At 36.0% G+C, this 10,146-nt stretch overlaps 1 protein-coding gene across 6 annotated transcripts in view; it reads left to right on the top strand.

Moving 5' to 3' along the window:
• Positions 1–10,146, top strand: part of Cblb (Cbl proto-oncogene B) — a 218,102-nt gene that overhangs the window by 186,809 nt on the left and 21,147 nt on the right. For 4 of the 6 annotated variants that reach the window (XM_023704093.1, XM_023704091.1, XM_023704089.1 and 1 more), the window contains 3 exons: positions 4,958–5,104; positions 8,443–8,540; positions 8,656–8,787. In XM_023704093.1, coding sequence (XP_023559861.1) covers positions 4,958–5,104; positions 8,443–8,540; positions 8,656–8,787 — 377 coding nt within the window. Of the gene's footprint in view, positions 1–4,957; positions 5,105–8,442; positions 8,541–8,655; positions 8,821–10,146 lie in introns of those variants that run through there. The other 2 variants (XM_023704092.1, XM_023704090.1) reach the window with 2 other exon arrangements.

The raw sequence follows: 10,146 nt of genomic DNA, 5'->3' as shown, positions 1-10,146 counted from the left end.
CTCTCTCTCTCTCTCTCTCTCTCTCTCTCTCTCTCTCTCACACACACACACACACACAAATAAATAAATAAAAACATTTATGATCAGTCCTGAATCCAGGCTTTCTCCCTACTTGCCCCTAACTTTTTCCTCAAGTATAGTGCTATTGTTTTACTTAAACAGTGAAATACTTTAACAATACCTATGTAACAGCAAAGATTTTCTAGCTCTCATGCTGCATATTAGCACTGAGTACAAGAATACAGTTGTTAAATTTTAGTGGCACATTTATGTTTCCATTTTCTTTTATTTCTGACTCTGCAGGTAGTAGTTCTTCATTGAAGAAAATATGTACATAAGTTATAGAAAAATAACAACCTATACCCTAAAAACATGTATGTGTATCTTAACATCAGTGTGCAAACATCTCATTATTTTTTCATTTAAATTTTTAAACAACATTTAGATTATAATGCAGAATTGTGCCATTGTCATACACATTTTTCTTAATTGTTCATACATTGCATTCAGTATAAAGACAGCATGCAATTCTGCAATGAACAGTAGAATAAAATCAGATTGGGTTCTAGACGAGTGCAGTATTAAGTGTATGCCTTATTTTGAAGAAGGAAGGTAACTTCTCTAGGATGACACGTCCCATTTCTGAGATGAGAATAAGTTGGACTGATGCCCCATAGCACTGTGTAAATGTTGGCTGTTACAGTAATTGCAGTACGCTGTATATGATTATTATTATTGGTGCTTTTGTATCTTTTAAGAGTATGTGGTCAGAGCACAATGGATTCAGATCTCAGCTCTGAAGGGTCATAGAGCAAAGTTCTGAGAAACACATCATTCATCAAAATAGGGATAGTATGCTCAAGTATCCGTTGTCACATTAGATTTGGTGTATGTTTCAAATTCCGGATAGTGCAAAATTATAAGCTTCCACCTAATGTAAACTTCTGCATTTCTCTGAAGTGTTGTAAACCTCAGTGTCAAGTTCAAGGTTGTCACAGTCAGTGGTTAGCTTTATAGCTATACTATGTTAAAGGCATGTAACTGTAAAATATTTTGTACTGGTGTAATCCCCATAATTTATCATAATCCTTTGTCAATTTTATGTATATTTGAAATTATATATTCACTAAACTATATTGAAATGATTTATCTTTTCAAACTTAAGCAAAATGAACTATTAAATAGTTAAAATTTTTATATCAATATATTGGCAAATAAACAGACATCATTTTGGCTAATAATGGAGTAATTGCTTTCAGATAACATAATGTTATATTTGAAATATGAGAAGTATATTCATGAGAATAGTTTTATTATGCCTCTTCATTTAGAACGGGCCTTTTATACATTTGGCAATACTAGTCATTGTTTTTTAAATATTTATAAATTAATATTCATATTTTTGTAAAACTTTTTATCACTGGAGGTAGTGAAGATGATTATTATTATAATTTCTTCAAAAAGATTATACTGACACTTTAGTTTCAATCAGTACAGCCTCCAGATTTTGTTCACCTGTCCTGTTTTCACTAGCTATATTGTCTGGAGAATCGACAACTTGATAAAACCCTTGTCCTCTTTGGAACTTATTCTCTGAAGGAGATAAGAATGACATAACTATATTGTGCATTAGCAGGTGGTGGTGAGTGCTAGGACAAAAGCTGGAGAGGAGTGTAAATGGCAGGGAGGTTTTATTCCAGATGAGATACGTACGAAAGGGCAGTGTTTCAGCAGAAACATGAAAGCCGCAGGCAGCAAGCGGTGAGGCGGCATCCATGAGGGCCGAGCGTGCAGCGCGCAGTGTGTGAGTGGAGCAGCACCAGCGTGTTGGCAGTCAGAGCAGATCAGCGAAGTCGTGCACATTTAAGCGCATCCTGAGAGCTGAAGGGCATACCACTGGGATTGTTCTTAATATCATGAAAGAACTTTAAAAAGTAACTTACCATAAAACTTACTCTAATGTTGGGAAGAAGTGATTCTATGTGCCATTACAATGACCACGTCTAATACAGTGCCACTTTTTGTTTTACCTTTTCTCTAACCATGTTTCTTGTTAGGATTTTTAGAATGCTGCATAAAATTATGAAATAATATGTAGGGTAGGCTGTGATGATTTTGTTTCTTAAATCAAAAATTTGTATAAACTTTAAATATTACTAAGCAGTAAGTCTTAGAATATATGTAGCAAATAAATAAAATGATGTATCATACATAAAATGCTTTCTGGAATACAAATCATTCATTTCTTACCAGTTGATAATTTATTTTGCTACTAAGCACTCTGTTTTTAAAGCTTATAAGTAATTAGTTACATACAAGAACTTGTCCATACTCTGCCAAGACTTGGTTGAGTATCTGTTCTTCAACATTTTCCAATTCAAAACAGAAATAGAAGAGACAAGCATAGGTGAATTTATAGACAATACAGCATCAATAAATGGACTGGTCACCTCTCCACCAAGAATGTTGAATGCTCTAGAGGAATGTAATTTTGAGCCTTCCATTTTGAAATCTGAAAGTCAGGTACTCCTATGCCAGTGTAAAAGTTACCCATTTGGGGGGGGGTAGGGGGTTGCTTCCCATTTGTCCACATTTAAAAAAATGAATATATCTTCCAGAAGGCTCAAAATAGCTAATGCAAAGTGAATTTCACAACTGTAAAGGTCAGGGACAGGATGGTTTTACATTTTTTGGAGCATGTGACCCAGTGCATTACCAACATACTAACCGTGGCATGATAGCCACCATGAGAATGTATGATGATAATATGAAATTGATGAAGGAACAAGCCTAAGTGGTGGGTATTTTCCTTGGTACTTTATTTGGAACTGGCCCAAGATCTGACCTACTTTGTTCCACTGCTATCCTAAAACGTCTCACAGGTTAGATCAGTTCCATGTCTCCTAAGTTAAGAACTCTTCAGTGCTGCCAAAAGTAACGTACACGAAAAGAGCTAATTCTAAATCTAATTATTATACCGTTTATTTAATTGCAGGTAAAATTAAGCCTACTTTTTGAATCACATCATAGAAGAAAAAAATCCCATAGATAATTACAAATAATGTAATTATTTACATTAGTTTAGGTTTATGTTTGGTATTTTATATAAAACTTCATCTTGTAACTTTGTTGTTTTTCTTTTTGTCATATAAACTCATCTTTTCAAAACTGGATAGAATAATTTCTTAATAAATATATGTAGTATTAAATAAAATGTTGAAATATTTTTACGAAGTATCTATTTTTATTAAAAGAATGTTACACAGTAATTGAACATTTTTAAAAAATTAATTAGAACATTATAATGGTGAATAATGAAATATCAAAGCATATTTGTCATATTTAGATGCAAAAGCCACTTGACTTTTTTCTACTTATAGATGTAATTCCCTAAAATCCATACTAGCAATCTATAACTAGTAAATTTTAGCATATTCCTTCAAATATAAGACAAGCATTTTTACTTTATTCAGAAATAATCTGTTGATTAGCAGCAGAAGAAAAGAATGAGGGAAATCTGCCCCATCAGAATTCTGTATAAATGAAGATGAAATGCAGAATCAGGCGCAAATATGATTTTAAAATTCGCTCATTCACAACTGATAATAGAGCATTTCCTGAGTAACTAGTAAAAACTTGTATGGTTTTTCTTTCATCTCTAAACTTTCTAGAAACTTAGATAAATGGTTGAAATGCAAATCCTTTGAGGTTTTTCCTAATGCCCCTTTGTAATCAGCGTAGAGAAGAGCCCATGAAATCATTAACTGCGTGTGGGCAGCACTAGTCTGAAAACATGAAATCCACAACGCTCTAAAATCCAGAATTTCTTGAGCATCATGTGAGGGATGCTTAAATGGGAAAGTTTGTATGGATATTCCAAAATTTGAAAAAAAAAAAAAAATCAGAAATCTAAATTCCATTAGTGGAATACTCAATCAAGATGAAAGTTAATTTACACTTGATGACTTTGTATACCAAAGGCCTCTTGCTCCCTCTACAGAAGGTGCTGCAAAATTGCAGTTCATGTTTTTGCTTTGTTTTTAATGCAACAGACTTCTCCCGAGTTGCATGATTGACAAAATCATTTGTGTTGTTGTCTTGCAAACTAATTGATTGTCTTTAGGCAGTCGGTTAGGTTTGTGCATTTTTGAGTTAGCGTTTTCATTGGTATCAGCATGAGAGAAATTCCAGTAGCAGTAACTGACAATGTCATGGTTTCTCCTTGCTTAAGATTTGTTTGTTTGTTTGTTTTTTAATTTTATTATTTACTCAAATGAGGAAGTAAAATTCTTGAAAATTCCTTCTGATGTTAGGTGAGTGTGTCACCCTTTTCAGTCCTCTTACCAGCCTGGGAGTTTAAACTGTACACAGACGTATCTGCTTCTAATTATTCCATTCATTTTCAGTTCTTAGTTTGTGTTGAAAGGGAGAATGTAACAACTTGAATTATTTCACAGGAGAGTTAAATTTCAGGAGAATAAATTGATTTTTTGTCAACTATTGGTGATATTGAGAAGAAGCAAAACATTTGAGCTTTCCATAAAAACTTTTATTAACATAAAACTACTGCCATGCATTTTTATAATCTTACTTTGCCCCATTTAAGTTAAATCAAAATAAAATGTTATTTTAATAGCTTCCATTTGAATACTGTTAATTATTTTCTCTCACAACTCTGAGACCTTTTCATTTGGTCTCACAGGTCACTACCTATTTTTTTTCTCATTGTATCATTAAGATTATGAGAATTCTTTTATCCCATCAAGAAATTCTGAACAAAAAGCTGTAGAGCCTTTCCATTTGTCTTTCCTAGAACAGCCCCTCTGATATTAACCAGTAATTGAAAATTGCAGATAAGTGGGAAGTAGTCTTTTGATTTGAATGTGTCACATCAGACTTTCCTGTTCCAATATGTGTGATGCTTAAACTAGACTGGATTTTCTTTTTCCCTTGGTAGGTGTACTGGTCCATTAGCAAATTCTCTTTCAGAGAAAACAAGAGACCCAGTAGCGGAAGGTGATGACGAATACAAGATTCCTTCATCCCATCCAGTGCCCCTGAACTCACAGCCATCTCATTGTCATAATGTAAAACCTCCTGTTCGGTAAGAACCTGTCGGCTCTGCACCATGCACATCTACATAAGCATTATCACCCCGAGGGTCTGTTGGTATGCAGCTGTATCACGTGTTTGGCTAAATATCTCTGATTTTCGATTGAAAGTCTCTTTTATGCTATTTTCTGCATTATTTTCATAGGAAACTAAATGTGATAGGGTATCTTGTTGTCTTCCAGAAAACTCCAAATTATACTCTCAACAAAAATGTAACTAAGGGCCAGCCAAATAGCTGAGCAGATTAAAGCACCTGCAAGCAGGTTCAGCGGCCCAGCCTGCCATGCTGGCCCCGCCCCCAGGGTGTGCTGAGATGGCAGTTGAGGCTGGGTATGGTGGCGCAGGCCTGTAATCCCAGCTCTTGGGAAGCTGTAAACAGGCAGATCACTGTGGGTCCGGTCTAGTAGTCAGACCCTGAACACCCTGTAGACCCTTCCCTAAAATACAAAAAAAAAAAAAAAGTAGCAACCTGTTATATATGCTCCTCATTAATTATACTTTTTAATAAACTATTTTGATTTATTGTATTATTTCCAATCATATATATTATAAAAAATGAGTGTGGAGAAACTGTAGTGTTACAAACTTCCTTAGAATTTTTCTTCATGATGTAAAGACTAGTATAATTTGTCTTCATTTCCCTTCTTGATATGCCACCTGCTCCTATTGGGGTCTTAAACTAAAACTACAAAGTTATTTCTCTAAACTGATTTTTGGTCAAGTTCTGTTTTCCCTCCATTGAACCAGATAAGCCTGAAAGGTACAGTATTTTGTCACTGTTGTTTGTGGGTCTCACCCTAATGCAGGTATCTTTGCTCTGTGGAGTGGCAGTCACATTGAGGTATAAGAAGTGTTACCAGAAATAGAGGTTTATGTGCTGAAGTATTATTTGGGCATAAAGTAAAAGCACTATTCTACATCTATATAATTGAAGTAGTAAACTAATATTCCTATATTTGTTTTATCTTAACAACATACATGAGTCACTTCCTGATCAGTTCTCAGCTTTAAAACCATCATCATCCCAAGCTCTTGTGTCCCCAGAGTCACAGCCTGAGGCTGTGGTGGCCTTCCATCCAGCATCTCCTGACTGACTGACTGACTGAGGGCTATTGTACTTTGTGTGCCATTTCCTTTCCAAGTCACATCAGTCAACTAAAACATTTTATGAGTGCAGAGTTCCTTCTTTTCAGAAGAAAAGGCTAAATGTGATTTTGTTTTTGATACTAGGAATTAAACCTAAGATCTTGCATACGCTAGGCATGTAGTCCATCACTGATCTGAGTTTGTAGCCTTTTTTAAAATTTTTGTTTGGAGACAAGGCCTAACTTTAGCTGCCCTCCTGGCTCCGCCCTGTGAGCCGCCCTTTCCCGTAGCCTCCAGGGTCGGGTGGTGGGTGGGGTGGCGAGGCTCGCAGGCACCCTGCCCAGCCCCAGCCGAGAAGTGCTTTGGTGCCTCTTCAAGGGTCGGAGGCAGAACAGGAAAGGCAGTGCTTGGAAAAGAAAAATATTTAAACCTTTTTTGAGCAGAGGTCTGACTTGATTAAGTGGTGCGCTGAGAATCATCCACACTGCAGAATTATTAACCAGGATTAGTGAACACTTCAATCCAGTGCTTAATTTTTTAGAGCAAAAAACAACATAGTACTAGCTAATTGCTAGCTTTAAGATATTAATTGATAAAATAGTGTCACTGGGATGACAGACAGCGCGGAGGCAGTTTGTTATGTCAAAAGAACCATGTGGCTACTGATCTTTTAGAGAAAATACTTAACCTCATCAAATATAGGCCCTTACATTTGTTCATTCCTTTGGTGCTTACAAGTATAATTTTTTAAATTCTGAAATAGGATAAAACCTTGGTCTCCTTGGGATCATGTGTTTTTATTGCTGGATGAATTAGGGGTATAATTTTAAAATGTTGAACTTTAATTATCACATTGTAGTAGATGAGATTTTGGTGGCAGGCCTCCTAAATCCTGAAAATAAATTTGAATTTTAACCACTATTACCATCTTGCAAAGCGCTTATTCTACTGAGCTATCTGCCAGCCCATCTTGCAAATGTTGTAGAGAAGTAATAAATGTTGATAATCCCTAAACTTAACTGGAGTAAATTTTTTAATTTTTTTTGAAGGTTGATATAGTATCATCATATGTCATCTCTAAAGCACTTCTAAGCACACACAGTTCCTTTCCTTATATGTTTTTCCCTTTTGGAACATCAGGTGAAATAAATTGTCAATATCTGGAAAAAGTGAAATGGTAAATGAATAATTCAGTTCAGTTGTAGCAAAAAGAAAATCCATCATTATTATGAAGATCCAATACATGATAACTATTTTTAAATGAACCATATCTGGCCCCTTAAAGAGAAGTGGCCACCAGAGAGAATAGAAATGAATTTCAGATGAAGCAATCTTGCAATATCTATTCAAATATCCATGGTCTGCTCCATTATGTATGTACTTTAACTCTGCTCTAAGAATTCAGAGCAATTCAGAGAAGAGTAAAATGTAAGTTTCATTCTCTGTCACTCTTTGTTAGGTGACTGTTGCACCACTCGCTCGATGCTGAGGGCAGAGCATGCCCCTGCGCCTCTGCGCCTTCTGCTCGACTTTATCTGTTGTGTTCACAGCATGGCTCTGACATCCCAGTGCCAAAAGCTGCACAGATACCGTTCTAGTAAATCTCATTGCTTTTTATAAACGCCAAGATGTAAATATTTGTTGTATTTTATTTTAGTAAAGGCTTATCTCTAGAGTGTCCACGAGCTAGCTTATTCAGAACCATACTGAATGTAAGCAACAGTATTGCAGGCTCTAGGTCTTCAAATATGACTGTCAGAATTGTAATGGAATTACTGGAAGCTTACTAATTTTTCCTTTTCATGGGATGTAGTTTATTTTTATTAAAAATCATCAGTTATATAAATAAAAATTTAAGACATCAGTAAATAGGGAAGTCACTGCAAGTGTTGTTTATTCTTTTTCTCAGCAAATCCTTCTTTTTAACTTGAAAAACTGGACCAGGTCTTAGTTTCAAAGAATTTAAGGTATCATCAATTTTTGTGGCCCTTGTAATTTTGGGGTTCAGTTTAAAAACTGACAGAGGAAAACTGCTTGTCTTTTATAAGATATTTCCTTCTGATTTTAAAATAAAGGGATTACCACCTAGATACTGGTAGTGCTGCTTTTTCTAAAAAAAGCACTATGTTTATTTTCAAACTTTACTGTGTGTGCAGGGATGCTAAGCCCTTCTCCCTACCTCGCTCGAGGACTTGAAAATAGACCCGCAGCACTGACCCAGCCTTGCCTCTGTCTCTGCTCTAGGTCGTGTGATAATGGCCATTGTATGCTGAACGGAGCTCAGGGTACCTCTCCAGAGATGAGGAAGTCCAACCTGCCTGAATTAGGCATCTATCTAAAGGGTAGGTCTAGAATTGTGCTGCTATGTGGTCTACATTATGATGGTCAGGATTTAAGGGCAAAATTCTGTGCCGTGACTGTACTAACAATACAATAAGGTTTTGTGTTATCCTCTAGGAGATGTTTTTGATTCAGCCTGTGCTCCTGTGCCATTCCTGCCTGCCCAGCCTCTGCCTCGGGACAGTCCAAAGCATGGCTCTTCACTCCACAGGACGCCCTCTGGTTATGATCTTCTCATCCCTCCATTAGGTTAAAACCTTCTAAAAACCTTTCACTATCTCCTTCCCCAGCCTCTTCTCTCTATACTGCATGATCAGAACCCAAAGTTCAATGCCCTGGGTTCTGAGTCTACCTGACATTAGGGTAGGGTCTCCAGGAGACTCCCGAGTTCATGTGACCCGTTCTCTATTTAAATGATTAAAGTGATTATGTAGGACGTGGTCTCCAGTAAGTCATGACATTACAAATGATTCTATGGTATTTTTTATACTTTTGTGTGTAACTAATTTTTCTTTAATAAAATTTTTAATAATCAGAACAAAACAATTGAGATAGATTGATTTCTCATTATATAATTCTTTTAAAACTGAAAAAAAAAATGATGGTATAAAAACTGGCTGCCAGTCAAGGTTTTATAAAATTTCATCTTACACATTAAATGAACCCAGACACCCTGCCCTTGTGTTCTTATAGTTTTGAAACAATGATTTGAAGAGTTAGATGTAAAAATTTTTAGTTAATACAAACTTATCTGTATTTCAGTATGAAGTGACCCAGGTTTCACTTACGCTAACTACATAAAATGGTATACATAATTACAAAGAGCTGCAAATTGTGATTTATTCTAATTTTAAAAATATAATACAAAGAAACTCTTTGTTTCAAATTATAAAGAAACAGTGTTTATTTGTATGTATACATATGAAGGTACAGTTAGGTATCTATGCAGTGAGATCAAAACGAAAATTTAAATTTGTAAAAATTTATTACAGCAAAATACACGTTGCTGTTAATAAATGCCCCTTTTTTAACACCGTCATCCCATCATTCTTGCTGCTTTCTAAAGCACTTCTGGAAGCCACTTATTGTGAGTGGCTTTAGTTGCACTATTAACTACTGCTTTGATGGCCTAAACAGATTGAGAATGTTGGCTTTCGTGGTCATTCGACTTAGAGAAAAGCCAACAGCCACAGCTCCACGTCTGTGAGCGAGGTGCGTGAGGACACACTGGTGTGCTCCTCAGCTTGCCTTTCCTTTGGAGGGCATGTGGCAGCAGGATTCCCAGTTTCAATCACACCTTGTAAAGATGCTCATAAAGCAACTTCCTAAACCCTTTCAGAAAGCAGCAAGAAGCCAGGGATATAGCTCAGCAGTATAGCACAGCGCCTGCCTGGCAATCACGAGGTCCTGAGTTCAAATCCAAGTACCAAAAAAAGGTGGCAAGAACCAGGAAGTAAGTGTGTTTGAAAGACTGCATCTTCAGATTAATAGCTATGTAATGTGTCTTTGACTGTAATGTTTTTATTGAAACATGTATTTTTGATCAGCCCTTATATCTTGAAGTTGGCTGGTTTCCTTGTCACTGTTAAATCTCATTAATTTTATGAG

The sequence above is a fragment of the Octodon degus genome, unplaced genomic scaffold (assembly GCF_000260255.1).
Source record: "Octodon degus isolate 3935 unplaced genomic scaffold, OctDeg1.0 scaffold00187, whole genome shotgun sequence".
Lineage (NCBI taxonomy): Eukaryota > Metazoa > Chordata > Mammalia > Rodentia > Octodontidae > Octodon > Octodon degus.
This window is presented reverse-complemented; position numbering and strand designations above follow the sequence as displayed.